Source organism: Papio anubis, chromosome 3, assembly GCF_008728515.1.
Source record: "Papio anubis isolate 15944 chromosome 3, Panubis1.0, whole genome shotgun sequence".
In the NCBI taxonomy this organism is placed as follows: domain Eukaryota; kingdom Metazoa; phylum Chordata; class Mammalia; order Primates; family Cercopithecidae; genus Papio; species Papio anubis.
In genome coordinates this window covers 70,813,592-70,831,434 of record NC_044978.1, presented here as the reverse complement: position 1 = coordinate 70,831,434, position 17,843 = coordinate 70,813,592, and the positions used below count along the sequence as shown (strand labels likewise).

Here is a 17,843-nt window from a genome sequence, read left to right as displayed (position 1 = left end):
CCATTACACGTTCTGTAACAAGTGCTTAACATGTATAAAATATTTCAGGAAATATAATCTTTCATTAATATACTCAGTTGATTGGAAGAGAGAATTAGAACTGTGGGGAGACAGCTCAGACATGTTATCGTAGATTAGCAGTGTGATATGGTTTGGATTTGGATTTGTGTCCCCGCCCAATGTCGAACTGTAATCCCCAGTGTTGGAGGAGAGGCCTGGCGGGAGGTAACTGGATCATTGATTCCCCCTTGGGGTTCTTGTGATAGTGAGTTTTCACGAGATCTGGTTATTTAAGTGTGTAGCACCTCCCTCTGCTCTCTCTTCCTCCTCTTCTGCCCATGTAGGATGTGCCTGCTTCCCCTGCCACCATGACTGAATGTTTCCTGAGGCCTCCCCAGCCATGCTTCCTGTACAGACTATGGAACCATGAGCCAATTAAACTTCTTTTCTTTACAAATTACCCAGTCTCAGGTAGTTCTTTATAGCAATGTGAGATCAGACTAATGCACAGTGTAACAATAGAGAAAAGGTAGCTATAAAAATAATGTAAACAGTTGTAACTTGGCCACGGTAGAAATCATTAGTGCTATAATAATATATTGAAATATTTCTGATTATCTTCCTTCTAAGCACACAGTAGGATTCCATTTCCCCAGGCTTTTGGATTTAGGTGTGGCCATGGAACTTGCTTTAGTCCATAAAATATGAGTCAATGTAACATATGTCACATCAGAATGGAATCCTTTAAGAACATAATAACAATTTCCCTTCTCCCTTTATGTTGCCTAGAACCATTACAAATGGTGAAGGCCTCATTAGCCTGGTCTCTAAAATGAACATGAGCATGACAAGAAACAAACCTCTGTTGTTTTAAGCCACAGAGATTTTGGATCTTTTATAACTGCAACACAACTTCATCCATCCTGACTGTGACATTTTTAAAATATGTCAACAAAATTCTATACTCCCCTCAAGATGGGGCTTAATTTCCCTCCCCTTGAATGTGAGCTGGCATTAATAACTGACTTCTAACAAGTGATGGTGTAACAAGTAACTTTCTAGACTAGGCCATAATAAAAAGCACTGGGGCTTCCTCTCTTGCGTCACTCACTCTGAGGAAAGCCAGCTGCCATGAGAATCATGAGGACAGTCAAGCAGCCCTATGGAGAGATTCACATGCTGAGGAACTGAGACTTCCTGCCAACAATAAGCATTACCTTGCTAGGTCTGTGAATGAGTCACCTTGAAAGAGAATCCTGCAGCACCAGCTTCAGTGAAGCCTTCAGATGGCTGCAACCCCAGTCAACATCCTGACTGCAACCTCACAGGAGACACTGAGCCAGTTAAGCTGCTCTTAGATTCCTGACCCATAAAAACTGAGATAGTGAGTGCTTATTTTTTTAAGCTACTATGCTTTAGGCTAATTTGATACACAGCAATCAATAACTAATACATTGGTTGATACAAAAATATATCAAATAGTGAAAATAGAGGATGGGGAAAAATAAAAACTAATTCCTTTGCTTTGAACTTTGAATAATTTGGAAAACATTGTAATGGCACTAACTGTAAGTTACCCAATTATATTCTCAAGTCTTGAGGCAAAGGCCATGTCTACTCAATAAACATTTGCTGGAGTCTAGTAAATGTTTAACAACTGAACAAGATGTTCAGAACTGACAAGAATATTTTAATATAGATAGGAGGGAACGTCCATCTCCTCTCTTTTGGACACTATGCCTTTTTTAACACTAGATCATACTGCAGTACACTATACTTTTATTACTGCAGCAAAACCAATTTTTATAGCAGAAGTATCAAGCTGCTAGTATACACTGGAAGTTTAGATTTCCTAAGTGTTTTAAGATGAAAATAAGTCCACGGGTTATTACCTCGCTGTATTTTCTCCTATTCATCTCAGCATTCATATGACAGATGTGCCATTCTACGTTAAATTTGTTTTTCTGATGACTACCAGTTTCAACACTAAACCACAAAAGGAAAAAAGATACAGTGCATGGAAAAGCATTGTTGAAGAATAAATATTCTACAATGAACTGTTCACTCCATGTATCAAAAGTAGAACTGAAATATTACCTAGCCATCATTTGATCAGTTCTAACAGGTTCACCTTGCACTCTGTCTTTAAAATCCTTAGGCTGGGCGTAGTGGCTGGCACCTGCAATCCCCAGCACTTTGGTAGGCCGAGGAAGGTAGATCACTTGAGCCCAGGAGCACAGAAGATCATCCTGGGCAATATAGTGAGACCTTCTCTTTCAAAAAAAAAAAAAACCTTAAAAAAAATTAGCCAAGTGTGGTGGCACACATCTGGCAGGAGACTCGCTTGAGCCTAGGAGGTTGCACTGAGCCAAGATCATGCCACTGCACTCCAGGCTAGGCAACAGAGCAAGAATGTTTCTAAATAAATACATAAATACATAAAATAAAATCCTTAAGCCAACCATCATTTACCAACCCATTTTTAACTCTTCTATTTGTTACCACATTGTCTCTTCTGAATATTCCTTTGAATACAGTTAAATTCATTGGGTTTGATCTCAAGTCAAACTTAGAAATACTGTCATCTCAGCCAGAGATTTCACACTAAAGTAGATAGAAACCACTACTAAATCACTACTTTGTGTTAAAATGAAAGTATAATAGACGGTAAGGTTATAATTGCTTTTTTAAGTTAAACTTTTACATTTACAGAAAATTTGCAAAAATGGAATCCCCACACACTCCTCATCCAATTTCCCCTACTGTTAATATCTTACAATACCATGGTATATCTTTTACAATTAAGACATCAATATTGGCACTATTACCTAAATTCCACACTTCATTCAGATTCACTAGTTTTCCATTAATGTCCTTTTTCTGCTGGAGATCCCAGCCAGTATATCACATTACATTTAGTCACTATGTATCATTTGCTCTGGTATAATAGTTTCTCAGACTTTTCTTGTTTTTGAGTACTGATTAGGTAATTTGCAAAATGTACATCAGTTTGGTTTTGTGTGGCTTTTTTCTCATGGTTAGTCTAGGGTATGGGCTTTGAGGAAGAAAAACATGGAGGTGAAGTGTCCTCATCACATGGTAACAGAGTACACATTATCAACATGCCGTATCACTGATGTTAAATACCGATCACCTGGACTCTGTAATGCTTGCCACTTTTCACCAAAGTTCTGCTTTCTCCCCTTTCCTTACTCTACCCTTTGAAAGCAAGTTACTAAGCACAGGCTACAATAAAGTTGGTGTTTGGATCAGAAAGGGGAATTAAACTCCATCTCCTGGAGATAAATGGTTTTTTAAAGTAAACAAATCTTTTTTATTTCAGAAACATATTGAGTACTTCAAAGCATTCAGTAATGTAATTGACTGTTCATATAATGAAAGTCGTTCTGCTAGGCACTTTAAATAAGAATTGGACATAGTCCTTCACCGCAGTTTATAATAAAGGCACCACAAGAAAAATGTGAGTTAAGTACTACAGTATGTTAAAAAAAAAAAAAAAAAAAAAGGAAAAAAACAAATTCAGTTGAAGCAATGAAAATTTTCATCGAACAAGTGATATTTGAGGAAAGCACTCTAAGCTGAGTAGAATTTTGACAGACAAAAATAGATGAGAATGCAGTCAAGATGGAGAAAAGATCATAAAATATAGGGGTAGAAAAGAACAGATTTTCTAAAGTCCAGTTTCAGACAAAACACAAAGTTCTACTCAAAGGCCAGGATACACAGGTGCACACAAGCGTGCATGCACACATGCTGTCATTCATGTTCATTGGTGTTCTAACAGCTTAAGCCAATGGAAACATTAATTTCAAATCTTCAATCAGACTTTTTACGTTAGCATAAATGAATGGTATTTTGGGCCAAACTGTGCTTCCCAAAATTCGTATGTAGAAGCCCTCAGACTTTTCTTGTTTTTGAGTACAGATTAGGTAATTTGTAAAATGTACATCAGTATCTCTGAATATGACTGTATTTGGAGATGCGGTCTCTAAAGAGGTAAATAAGGTTAAACGACTTTATTAGGGTGGGCCCTAATCCAATTCAGCCAGTGTCCTTTTAAGAAGAGGCAATTGAGACAGACAGGTTCAAAAAGAAAACGATATGAAGATACCGGGAAAAGACTGCCATACACAAGCCCAGGAGAGAGCCCTCAGAAGAAACAATCTAATGACACCTTGATCTCAGACTTCCAACCGACAGAACTGTGACAAGTTTCTGTTGTTTACGCCACCCGGTCTGAGGTATTTTGTTATGAGAGTCCTAGCAAACTAATATAGATAATTATTTAGATTTAAATAAAATGTAACTGGGCGGAACTCCCTCCTGTGATTCAGTATGCAAGCCTTGTTACTGAATAGTTCTTTTCGGTTCATTAGTGGAATTGAGTGAAACAAGGAGACAAAGTAAGATAGGTGAAATATGGTGAGCCTTAGAAGCAGCCCTATTATCTCAAATAAAATTGTGTCTCCTATAAGCTTGTCCATTCCAAACCGAATGGCAGTTATTGCTCTCATTAAATCTTTCCCCCAAAAAGTATGTAATGACTTCATGTTTTTGTAGATCTCCACTGTACTTTATTCACCCGTCTTGATACCTTTCTCCTTAACAGCAATTGCTACAATGTGCTGCTCCAAATGGTCCAGCACTAAGTAAAAACTTCACCTGGTTTGTTTCATACAGGAGGAAAACGAAAACAGAAAAGAAATTCAGTGTTCTTTTAAAAGCACGTGTCTAACAAAACTATTCCTAAAGGCTGGAAATTCCACTTTACAGTGGCGGTAGCCGTATTTCATTGCATCCTCCAGGCAATGTACAGCGGGTAAGACTGAGGCGTCCCACTTTCCGGAATTAAGAGTCCAAGGGCGGCCAGAAGTGGGCAACAAACTGTGGGTCAGGGTCAGACTGAAACATGGGAAACATGCACATGCTCATGAAACCGGGTGTCTCCTAGGCTCATCGGGTCTAACCTTCTTTTATTTTTTTTGAGATGGAAACTCGCTCTGTCGCCCAGGCTGGAATGCAGTGGCGCGATCTGAGCTCACCATAACCTCCGCCTACCGGGCTCAAGCGATTCTCCCACCTCAACCTTCCGAGTAGCCGGGACTACAGGCGTTCACCACCACACCCGGCTAACTTTTGTGTTTTTAGTAGAGACGGGGTTTCGCCATGTTGGCCTGGCTGGTCTCCAACCCCTGACCTCAAGTGATCCGCCCGCCTCGGCCTCCCAAAGTTCTGGAATCATAGACGAGAGCCACAGCGTTCGGCCCCTTTTTCTAATATTGTCTAAAATAAGTATCCTAAACAGGAAACACCAAAAGATCCCCTCGCTTCCGTCACCTACACGGGTAAGCGTCATGATTTTTCGCTATCGCGAGAACCTTTTGGCTCTCGTATGTGCGCATGCGTCTGGATCCGGAGCCAGGTGACCCGCTCAGACGTGGACGAAGGGCGGGGAAGAGGGTAAAGGAGCCCGGGAGGAGGTGGCCGACGGAACAGGTGGAGCCGAGGCGGGGCTGGGCGGGGCGGAGAGTGAAACAACATAGGCTCCGCCCCTCGCGGCGCTTCCCCCGGAATAGCGTCATCAGTTCTATAAGAGAGCGTGTGCCGAAGGCCTCAGCCTTTCATGTTCGGGAAGCGTCGGGGTTAGGTGAAAGTACCTAGTTGTCTTTCGTACGTTAAAATGATAATTGGGCTGAAACTTACTGCCTTACCTAAAAGGCAGCGCAGTCAGGATATTGGTAGGTCGGGGGGCAGCTTTGGAAACCCGTAAGTTTACAAGCATGCGCGGACTTGAGTGCTCATTAGGTCGCGGGGCGGCCACGTGCAGCCCTGGACCCTGAATCGCGGCGTGCGTGGGCCGTGGGCCCTCGGGGAAAGGTTCCGTGCGCCCGGGGACTCCGGTGAAGCCTGTTTCGCTGTCGGTGTCATGTGGCCATCTTGAGTCTATTCTGTCGCTCTTGTGCCATAGCACCCCAAGAACCGTCAGTTTGAGCCAGATGGTGAGTAAATAACCTGTAGCAGTTTGCTTGCTGGTTAATTCTGGATTGTGAATCTCCATGTATCTTTGGGACCTGTCAGCTGTGGCAGTCTCCCTTCCTAGCCATGGAAGAGCATATTCTTGTTTATTGGCAAAGCTGTCACCATTTAATTGGTATCAGATTCTGACTTGCACAAGTAACATTATTCACTGCTAAAAACCTGGAGGGTGCCGGATTATTGGGCGAACTTTTCTAAACCGTTGTTCAAATGTTTCTAGGAAGCTGAGCTGAACACATTACGATGGATGATGGAAACATAAGGTACATTTTTTTTTTCATATTCCTGAGTTAATCTGAAACGCCTTAGCGCCAGGACGTTGGAAAACTAAAGCTGGCCCGTTTTGCTGGCTTTTGTAGTTTAAGAGTTACCAACCAACTGAATTAGCTGATAAGATCTCAGAACAGTGGGGTAAGTACACAGCTTGGAGTTTTATAATGGTTTTTTTTTTCTCTTGCAGACTATCAAGAAATCCGAAGTGGTAATGGGCAAAGTCTGTTCAGCATTCGGCAATGGATTTATCTTAGTTGGGGAAACGGTGTTCCAAATAATGTTCTGGAAGTTATCAGGATACCTATTTTGAATATAGGACTGAATTTTTTAAAGTAATATTTAAGGTGGTCCTTGATAAATAAAATGCTTAATTCATGTGGCTACTCATTGTTCCTTGACTGAGTGATTAATAGACGGAAAAGTAGTTAATAGCAGAATACCTCCTGTTTAATGTTACGCGTTCATGTGGAAGTAGTGTGAATGAGTACAGTTCTAAGGTTATTGCAGCCTTTGTGAAAAATGTAAAATATAAAAATTACCAGGTTACCCCCAGGGGAGAGAACAGTCTTTTTAAACCATACAAAAATTTAAGGCAGCTATACAAGGTGAAAAATTATGTACTTTATTTACACAGATATGCACAGAACACGTGTATCTTTCAAGTCACAAGACGGTTATAGTAAAAGCATGTTATATGAACCATGTATTCTTCAGAATTGAGCAAATTGCAGGCTGTTTACTGCCTTTTAGGTTTGTCGGTCCCTGATCTACTTGAAACATTGATGTTGCTTGCTCCAGCACTGTAGTTTAATTATAAGGGCAGCCCGTGAGAAAGTTTCAATAGACATTTTTCTCACCTATATTGCACGTTTTTCTGAAGCCCTTGTGCAAGTGTGTGTGCCATATGTAGCTCTATTTACATATAAACGCTGCTTTAAAAGTTTATCAAAATCATGAGTTTTTACAAAAGTTTTTAATGCTCTTCTGCATTATATGCAGCATTTCAAATCTGCAAAATAGTAAAACTATAAAGCACCTTTAGATTTGCACCAGTTATTACAGAAATGGGCATTTGTGAAAAGGATGTAATTTGATGTAGAAGGGTAAAGTCCTTTAATGACTGGCATTCAAGAGGATTACTTAAAACCATCCGAAAGTTCATGCTAACCTTTTACCTATATTTATACAACTTGGGACCTGGGGAAGGATCTATGACATTGAAGTATCTTGAGTGTGCCTTTTAAATTTGAGCATTACTGCTAAGAATGTTCTGTAAAGGTGCATAGTTAAGCAGCTATCCCTTAACTCAGAAATAGCCACAGAGAAACCAGTCCTTCAGGTGGGAGAACCATGGGGGAAAAATCCAGCATTGGGACTCCTTTTTGTGGAGTTTGGAATCAGTGTTTCACCAACGACTCACTTTGAGGCAAGCCTGTTTTCCCCTATTTGAAAACAAGGGCTGCTACTGAAAGATCCTACTGGCCTTTTGCAACTTGTCAGTGATGTTCAAAGCTGCATAATGCGGTGCCTGGCATATGTTATAACTGCTGTATGCATTAAAACAATTGAAAAGTTATTAGAACTTTTCAATGTATAGGCCAGGAAAGCATTTTGACTAGCATATTTTAAGATTGAATTGTATCAGGTTGGTCTTGGGGAAACCTGCAGGTATAAGTCAGTTACAGGGAAGTGTCAGTAGGTGGCACTCTTACATCATGGTCGGGGAACGTGGACTATGATGCTAACTAAGGAAGAGTTAACATTTAATTCTAAGTTAAATCTGAAGTGCTTGTTAAAAGCAAATATAGTAGATATGTTAAATGTGTTGGATAAACTAGGTTGTATGTCCAACTGGCATTTTGTTACCAGAAATCCTTTCAAATCTTGCTAGTTTGTATACACTGTAGGTAAAGTATTTTTATCTTACGGTTTCTGAAGCACTTGGTACTCAACAAGGATACTTGTTTCCAAATATCAGATCACTTTGAGAATCTATTGTGACAGGCAAATGTCCTTGAGGCTTACTACTCCTATTCAGGCCTAAAAGTTGGTAGTGGAATTCCTTAACCATTGATTTCCTCACTTGGCAAAGGCTACAGAGAAGATGATTTCTTGTCAAGTATTTTGAAAAGCTCTAAGCATAAATATGCCACTCTTAGGAGTGTAGTAAAGGGTACCGCATTTATGTCAAATGTGGGTATTTAATATGAATTCAGACACCACCGATTAACTTATAAGGGGTTCTCAATTCAGTTGTAAAAATGATCTTTTGTGAAATCAGCATAGAATGATTCTGAGAAATAGGGATAGATTAAGCTTAGAATAAGTCACTCCAGTGAAATTAGGATAGACAACAAAGTTCATTTAAGGATTGTCACTTCCACTACACTGAGGTCTCTGAAAATGTTCACAAATTCTCAAAAGCAACAGGGGGTACACAATTTTTTACCACAACCCAAAGCAAAAACGTGGATCTCTCCATTTGTTGTCATCTCTGCTGAGTGCTAATAGTGGGGATTCAAAGTTTTCCATCTGTTTAAATGCTGCTTTGAAGTTTCCATGAAGAATTACAGTTTGGTGACACTTTTTATCCAAGGTACAAAGGCTGAGACTTTGGTATAAACACCAGGAGAATCCTTGACTCCACAGCCATACCCCCAGGAGGTCACCCCATATACCGCCCAGCTCTCTCCGGGCCGTTCACACATGAGTGGTCCTCCGCTGTCTCCCTGGCAGCTGTCCACGCGTTTGTGTTCATGGAGGTTTCCAGCACAGAGCATTCTCCCTGTAAACCGACCCTTATAACGTTCTTCACAAAACCTCTTAGGAAGTAAGGGAATGGCTGCTTGTTGTAGTGTTCTTGAATAGGCTCGTCCTACTCAGACCAAACATCTGATTAGTGGCATTCCGGATAACCATCACAACATTTAACAGTTACCGAGCATGTAATAGTCATGAAAATAAAATCCCTGTTGTGGCATTAGTATAGTTTAAAATGAGCAATGACTGGTATTTTTAATGTTGACACAATCTTAACCTTTACAAATTTACTTCTCAGTACTGAATTGTCTGAGGAATAATGAATAACATCTATGGATTTTTAGAGTAAGGTGACCTAAAGAAAGCACATTTGTGTAGGCATTCATATTTGAATTCTGTATATCAAAAAGCATAGAATGCATTCATGCTGGTTTCACATTAGCACATCAATTCATGTCTACTTCACTGAATTAAACTGAGTTCTCAGTTTATGCTAAAGTTCTCAGAACCAACAATACCTACAGAATATAAGTCTCGATTACATGCATGCATTTCACACTAAGCAAAATTTCTCCAAATAAGTGAACCCATTTAAGATCTTACTGCCCATTGCACACCCAAATATGTGGATAATACCAGACAGAGAAAAGTCCCTGCTTTTTTTTTTCGATTGTGCCTTACCTGTGTCACCCCATCCTGTTATGTAACAGTTGGATGCTGTTTTCTGTGGCCTCTCTCTCCAGAATGGTAAACAGGCTGGCAAAACGTGGCTGCTGAATCTGGCACACTGCTCTTCTGGTCCTTGTAATCTAACCAGGGCTATGTCATAATCACTGCTGTCGGGTCGATACTCTCGATGAATCACAATCTGTTGAACTCCAATTTCTTCCTCAAACTCCTCTGGTACCAGAGTATGGTAATCGCCAACCCTAACAGCATAGTTCCTAGTGCTGTTGCCATACCTGAGAGGCAGAGAGTACTAATGAGACATTTGCTTCAGATACTGAAAATTACTGATTGTCAAGAAGGAAGACTAATGAAGATACAAGCCTTTCTTCCAAATCATCAGCCCCTTTTGTAAATTCAACCTTTCTTTCCATTTATCTGACCCACCATTCCTGATCCTCTACTGTGAACCCATTGTCATAACCTCTTGTCTTCATTTCACTGTGTAATCTGTTCTCCAAGAAGGAGCAAATGTGGAGGATGAGTGGAAAATAAAGACTAATCATTAACCTGTCATTTCCCGAATGAAAGGGATCAAAAGTGGAATAGGTCAAAATTATTGTCCTGTGTTTGCCATTTTTGTTGCTCTGTTATTTCCAAGATTGTTAGTTTGTCATGAAGTTCTGTGAGGGCAGAAACTAACTTTGTGTCCATCAAAGTACTTAGTACAGACCACTTCACTCCTGCAAGGTGGACGTAAACTCCTTCCCTTCCCTCTAAAGTGAATGCAAACCCAAACTATACTTTCAGATCAACATATATTCATTCTATCCTTTCCTCTCTTTTAAATCTTTATTCAGATGTCACCTCAATGAAGACTACTTTGACACCCTCATATTTAAAATTGCAACCCATCTTTCTTTGTCCTCCCATCATTGAACACTCCCAATGTCATTCATCTGCTCGACTTTTCCTCTTTTTTAAGCATCACTTTCTAACAAAACTATCTAGTTTACTATTTATTGCATTTATTCTCCTCCCTGCTTGAGTCAAAGCTATTCCAGGTCAGAGGTATCTTTGTTGTGTTCACTGATTAAAACACCTAGAATAGCGTTGTGCCTTTAGGAATGCAAAAAATGGTTGATTTAAATTAGTGAATGTGTATTGTTAATATATACTTTTTTCCATATTCCATTAAAATAGAAACAATATTTATCAGATGGATAGTTCTCAGTCCATTTTTCAACCATCATACTTTAATTCTGATACTGAACCCACCTAAAGCAGGGTTTCTCAACCTCAAAACCTATTAACATTTTGGACCAGGTAATTCTCTGTTGTGAGGGCTGTCCTGTGCGTTATAGTGTGTTTAAAAGCATCCCTGGCCCCTATTCACTAGATGCCACTGGTACATGGTACACATACCCTCCATCCCCAGTTGTGATTACCAAAACTGTCTCCAGACATAGTCACATGTTCCCTGTTAAGCAAACTGCCCCCATTTGAGAACCTCTGACCTAGAATGTATGACACAACCCATCAACCCATCTCCTAGTTACTACCTCTTTTTCACGGAAGACTAGAGCACCATGCTCATTGCATCCCACTACTTAGAATATTCTTATAAGACTTAATTTCCAATAACTTTTCCTTTGTAGTTCCTTGACTTAGTCATCTGCAATGAGTGTATTCTCCACCTCATCTCAGCCATCCACTTACAATGTAAGACCTAGACTTTGTATTCACCAGATAACCACACACCTCTGAAATCTTGATTTCACGCATACCATATTTCTGCCTTCCGTTTTTACAGCGATAAAATCCTTCAAACCCATTGGACTTCTATCCTTTGGCCCCACTATTTTTTCATTTCAATCTTTTATGACTTCCTTTATTATCTGGCTTGGATTCCACCGTCTGCCCATTACAACAATCACTCTTGCAAAACTACCCTGCTTGTCTTTTACCTGCCAAAACTCCAGCCCTTGTTTCATCAACTCTACCTATTTTGTGCTGGCATCTAACTGTTAAAGGGGAAAAGCACGCATATAACAACTGTCACCTTAATTTTTTTTTTTTAACCAAAACTTGGGTCTTTTATTGTTTACAAGACCTGTACTTGAATGTGAACTTAGAAGAGTTGGTATTCAGAAGCTTGGCATTTTCTAGTGTCTATTTAAAATAAAACTTCCCACTTCTATAAAATTACTGGAGGTTATGAGATGCCTCAATATTCTAATATCCTTAAGTAGGGCTCTGACCATGTTATATATATAATTAACTGTCAGTGCTCAAAAACTGTTAAACAGTGCAATAAAGATGATTTGGCTTATACAGCCACCTACTATTGATCTTTAATATTAATAGTTTGTGATTTGAGACTCAATCTTAAATCATCACGTATCTTTAAAGTTCAGAGGCTTTTTAATATATTGTGCCTAAAGTATGTGCTCTTATAGCTTCCTTGAAAATTTAAGTAAAATTTAGGATTATTTCACATACTGAAACTGTAAAAAGTAATAGGTATGGAGAGTAATCAAGTACTTATTCTCACTTCTACTTTCTGTGTGCTAATAATATCGCTAGTATATTCAGTAAATTTTATTAACAGTATACGTATTTAAAGTAAAACCCCAAGTGATGTAACACTTTTCCCACAAGAATTATTGTAAATACACCCTTGAAAGTACTGCTGAAATGTTGTATTTATCTTTTTAATGGAATTTAAGAAATTATCTAGAGCTGTAGTGTCCGATATGGTAGCCACTAGCTAACTGTGGTTATTGCAGCACTTGAAATATGGTTAGTCCGAATTAAGATATGCTGAAAGTACAAAATACACAGAATTTTGAATACTTAGTATGAAAAAATACTAAAATATTGTCCCTATAGATAATAAGAATATTAAATATCTCAATTTTTCTATTAGTTACGTTTTGCAATGATAATATTTGAGATATACTAGGTTAAATATATTATTTAAAATAATTTGACCTGTTTGAGTTTTTATCTTTTTTATCTTTTTTTTTTTTTCTTTGAGACAGGAATTCACTCTGTTTTAAGTCTTATTGCAACAATATTTTCCATTCTGTAAGAAACAGCTGTGATGCTTGGCTAAAATAATCTTTGCAGCTAAACTGGCTGTTTAAATCTATTCCGCAATATCTATAAAAATTGAGTCTTCAACCAGTAAGCAAAGAAACAGGACATTACTACCACGGGCAATTTATTTTTAAAATAATATCAGTGTTAAAAGCCCTGGGCAATCTTGCCTTAGTATGTCATTTCATGCCAAGACTATTGCAATAGTCGCTTGAATGGCCTTGCTGCTTCAAGTTTTAACTTTTTCAACCCATCCCTCATGCTGCCACCAGAGTGATGTTTCTGCCTGATAATATAACTGCTTCTGAGTACCCTTCAGGGGATCCCCAATCTATGTGAAATTCAAATTCCTTAAATGATACACAAATCCATCTAAGAACTGGTCCTTGGTCCCCTCTCTGACACCAGTCTGGCCCCTGTGCTCCTGTCATTTAAACTGTTTGAAGAGTTGTCTTACAAACCTGTCATTATCCAAACTATGTGCAATGTTGTTTCCCTCATCCCCTCTATCCTAATATGGCAAAAACTGGTTTTGTCCTGTTCAAGTCAGAGATCTCCTAGGAGGCTCCTCCTAATCCTCTGTTCTCCTGAAAGCTAGCCAATCCTTTTGAACACTCTCAATGCACATGTAACAGTTTCTAGGACTTAATTAAAGGCTCCTCAAGGGCAAGGACCATGTCATGATCACTACTGTATCCTTAGCACCCAGCAAAGTGCTTGGCACAGAGAAATGTATATTGAATGAGTTATTTTGAAAGACATTCATGTCCTCATACATACACTCTCATCCCTAACTTACTGAAATTAAAAAGAGATCTTACCAATTACCATATTATAACAAAACTATCAAAAAAAGTTTCTATTTCATATAAAAATCTCCATGAAAATCCAATGTTCTTGTTAATGCTGGCTGTTCATCAGAATCACTTATACCACTTTAAAAAATATAAATGCCCAAGCCATACAATCTCTGAGAATATAAATTAATACAGCTGGTGTAGGATCATAGGTGGTTCAGATACAGTCAGACTTGGGAACCACTGAACCAAAGACTCAAAAGTGTGGGCATAACTCCTGCCCATACATGCCCAGAATTTCACTGAAGTAAGCATCCTAAGAGATTACTAATAAATACCAAAATGCAAACAGCATACATGTTCCATACATACACTGTGTTCTTGGATCAAGTAGATTTTGGCAGGTAAACACCAGAATTTGTATGCTCACCAATCAGCAGTTAATATTAAACTGAGAATAAAAATATTTACCTAACAAAAAAGGCAAACAGCACCATTCTTGTCAAAATGAAGTTCTTTGTTAGTTCATATGTATATATGGAATACACACACGTTTTTTTATTTTCTTTTTTGAGACAAGGGTTCACTCTGTTGCCCAGGCTGGAGTGCAGTGGTGCGATCATGGCTCACTGCGAGCCTTGATCTCCTAGGCTCAAGCCATCCTCCTGCCTCAGCCACTCAAGCAGCTGGGACCACAAGTGCATGCCACCATGCTCAACTAATTTTCAAAAATTATTTTTTGTAGAGATAGGGTCTCACTATGTTACCTAGCTTGGCCTCAAACTCCTGGGCTCAAGCGATCTGCTTGCCTTGGCCTCCCGAAGTGCTGAGATTATAGGTACTGCACCCTGCCAGTACCTATACTTTTAAAGTTGTCCTAATTTAGGGACATGTACCAGCTAAACCTAAGCATGGAGTCTCACACTCCTTTAACTCCAATTATTCTTAGAATATACTTTGTGCTTAGAATTTGAAGAGCATCTGACATAAGATTGGAATAGTTTTCCAACTAAATTTTTGTCTTCTAGTGTCACCTCTCCTAGTAGGTATGATTATATGCTTTAGGGATAACACTTTAGCTGAAGTACTCAATATGTGTGTGGACTTCAGAAGTATCTATTATGGTTCTAGGCTTCTCAAGACAACATATAAAGCAATCCTCTTTTGCAATGTATTTTAAGGATTTTCTAGTTGAGCTTTTGTTATTTTGATAGACTTTATTTTATCCAAAAATGCTCCTAAAACAAACATTTCAGGTTTTGGCTGACACATCATTCAGTTGTTTGCTTTGCTGAAATGCCTTCAACTCCCCCTCAAATAAAAATTGGATGAAATTCCCAGACAAGTTTGAGCAAGAGAGGATCTGAGACACAGCAGTTTATTAAAATCCAATGTCCAAGTGTCTCTGAGACTGAGGCTAAAGTAAACAACAACAAATCACTAGAATTAAAAGTAGAATTAATTCAGGTTGCAGGGTCATATTCTTTGTGTTTGTTCTCTACATGGATTCGTCTCTACAGGAAAACAATATTTTACATCAGGCCATGCACATCTGCTACTACTAAAATCTGTTTTCCCCTCTCTGGATGAAACTCAAAAAGGAGTTGACTAAAGTTGTTTGTGTAAATGGTTCCAATTGCTTACAGAGAAGTAAACCTCAGCAGAATCTTGCATTAGCCCTTGCACATACACAAATACTATGTGTACTACAGAAATAGTTTTAGCATGATTGGTGATATGTGTATTACCAAAGACTATGTTCCTAAGAGCTCTGTTCTACCATATACTATGTCATGATGAAACAACATTAGGCACCTGACACACTGTGTTCTTAAAAAGTAAGTCCCATTACCTCTGTGGCCATCTCTCTAATTAGAAATATCTAGTCATTTCTAACAATTTCCAGCTACTATTGCATTTGTAGGCAAAAAGTCAATGAGATAAAGTCAGGTAAAGTTATATTCTTGAACAAATCCACTTTGGAGTAAAATCACAGAAATAAGAAAGCCTTTGTTTCAGGTACATTTATTCCTGCAAAATCATGTTTGTTATCAGAATAAGCAATTAAAATAAATTAATATTCAGGAACTTTTGCCATAGTTATATTGCTGCACCACAATAGACACACAAGGTCATTTCATGGTACTTGTAGTTACAATCTAGAATAGAAAGCAAAAATTAGCAATTTATATTATGTAAGATTCACAAGCCAGCTACAAAAGAACTTAATTTATTGAAGTTTCCACTTCAAATTGCCAACGGGATACTGCGTTCCATGTGTATTGCATTAACATTAACGAAACTGTGAAAAATGAGATAGAAAGCCTTTAAATGGTGATTTACCAACTACTTCAGGTGCACTTGTTACACTGGCATGGAAATGTGTGAAAGCCGTGAGGGAATAAGAATTGAGTTACGAAAACTTTGCCAGCCTTCAAATAAAGTACCCTTAAAGAGACTACTCCATATGAAATGAGTGTAACTGAGGCTGCTGGCATTATGGCATTAATGTGGCAGAGTGGAATTATGGCATTTTGATCTCATCCTCATCAGGCCATCATTCCTAGATTCTTCTGATAAAAAGATTATATACAAGAGTGATTATGCTATGAAGGCAAGCAAATAAACATAAAAAGTTCTCATCCTGTGTAATAAAATAACACAAGTGGTAATAACAATCTATGCCTTATTGTCCACACTAGCCTATATCACTGCAATAATTCGGTACCAAGGAAGCTCTGATGAACAAGAAATCTTTAGGTGTACAGAAGACCAGGAGTTGATAAAGCAATGGAAATGTCAAAAGGGGGTGAGGGGAAGCTAATTTCAAAATATGAAATCCAGTTTCCCTACCCATAGGCCTTATATTAAACTAAGGTATCTTTCACCTGGCATCTAAAAGGACAAGAACCTCAGAGCCCTACTACATTGCTTCTATATTACAGTCTCTATTTTGCAAATTTCAGTGTTTCTGATGATGAAAGGAGGATTTGTTTTAAGCAAAATCCCTAAATCCTGGAAAACAAAATTTGGAGCTTGTTCTAATCACTAGTAACTAGCTGTGTGCCTTTTAATGAACTTACTTCAATAAAAATGTGAGCTGTAGCCTCCTTAGGCGCTTCAAACAGGAAGTCTATGAAATCCGGCAAAGGTTAAAGACCAAGTCAGAAGGATATATAACACATTTGCAAAGCAGTTTTTTCCCTACTCACATTAAAAGAATCTTGTATTATAGCCAAAGCGTATCAAAATGCTGCATATCATAATCTGCTCCTCTGCTCTTTAATCAACTATTTTTATCTTAAACTGTGCAAATAATGAGAAGAAATTCCAAATGACATATGGAAGGAATTATCTGTTGATCTAGGTTTAAAAATATCACCATCCTCTAAACAATCCAACATTCTTAAATATAGTCACTATCTGGCAACTGAGCCACCACTTTCATCATGCAATAATCATTTAGAGTATCTACTATGTGCCAAGTCATACACTAGACACTTGGTGTATAAACACAAATGAGACGATTATTGACTTTCAGCAATAATCTAGACAGAGCAGGCCAAAGGAGAAATAATGACACGTAAACAAATAAATCCAACAATAACAACAACCACCACAAAAAAGAGCCCGTCCAGGGAACCCAAAAGTTAAAGTTTGTAACCTCAAGTGCAACTTTTGAGCAATCTTCCTACTTTAATACTTTAAGCCTTGAACTCCTATGACTGTAACTTTTGGCTGAAATTTGAAAGACAAGAAATCTTGAATAACAGGAAGATAATAGATTATTTTGCTTAAATTCAAAGCCCCAAAATAGGCGTCTTCAAGTTCTTTGCAGTTTTATACCTTATTCTTCTCCATTAGTAAGTGAAATAAAATCATCCTCAGTTCCCTAGTTTCACTAATACAATCTTCAATTCTTGCCTTTAAACTCCAACATAAAAATAGCCAATGTTTGTTTTGAATTTTACAATTTAAAAAATTCTTTCAAATACTTTGCAGATCATTTGTTTCTCACTGTAGAACATTACTATCTTCATTTTACAGATGTAAAATGAAGTAACCTGAGACTCCACAAGGTTAAATAATTTCCGCAAAGTTAAACAATTAACAATTGGAAGAGCTAGAATTGTAACCCTGGTCTTGGTGGCCAGATCCAAGCCTCCTTCTGTTGCATTGTACCAGGCT

The 17,843-nt window shown here is 38.3% G+C and overlaps 1 protein-coding gene, 1 long non-coding RNA gene and 1 other non-coding gene across 3 annotated transcripts in view; 2 read left to right on the top strand and 1 right to left on the bottom strand.

Moving 5' to 3' along the window:
• Nucleotides 1-5,586: 5,586 nt before the first annotated feature.
• Nucleotides 5,587-6,713, top strand: LOC108586075. The gene is made up of 3 exons (XR_001902780.3): nt 5,587-6,020; nt 6,278-6,320; nt 6,518-6,713. It is a non-coding gene; the product is annotated as an uncharacterized LOC108586075 (long non-coding RNA).
• On the top strand, nt 6,074-6,204 carry LOC116274337. The gene has a single exon (XR_004182963.1). It is a non-coding gene; the product is annotated as a small nucleolar RNA SNORA24 (small nucleolar RNA).
• A 216-nt stretch (nt 6,714-6,929) lies between the features above and the next one.
• The window catches only part of PRSS12 (serine protease 12), a 75,070-nt gene continuing 64,156 nt past the window's right edge, over nt 6,930-17,843 (bottom strand). The window contains exons 12-13 of the mRNA XM_021938747.2: nt 9,772-10,052; nt 6,930-9,205 (exon numbers count right to left, since the gene is read on the bottom strand). Coding sequence (XP_021794439.1) covers nt 8,898-9,205; nt 9,772-10,052 — 589 coding nt within the window. The 3' untranslated portion in view covers nt 6,930-8,897. The remainder of the gene's footprint in view (nt 9,206-9,771; nt 10,053-17,843) is intronic.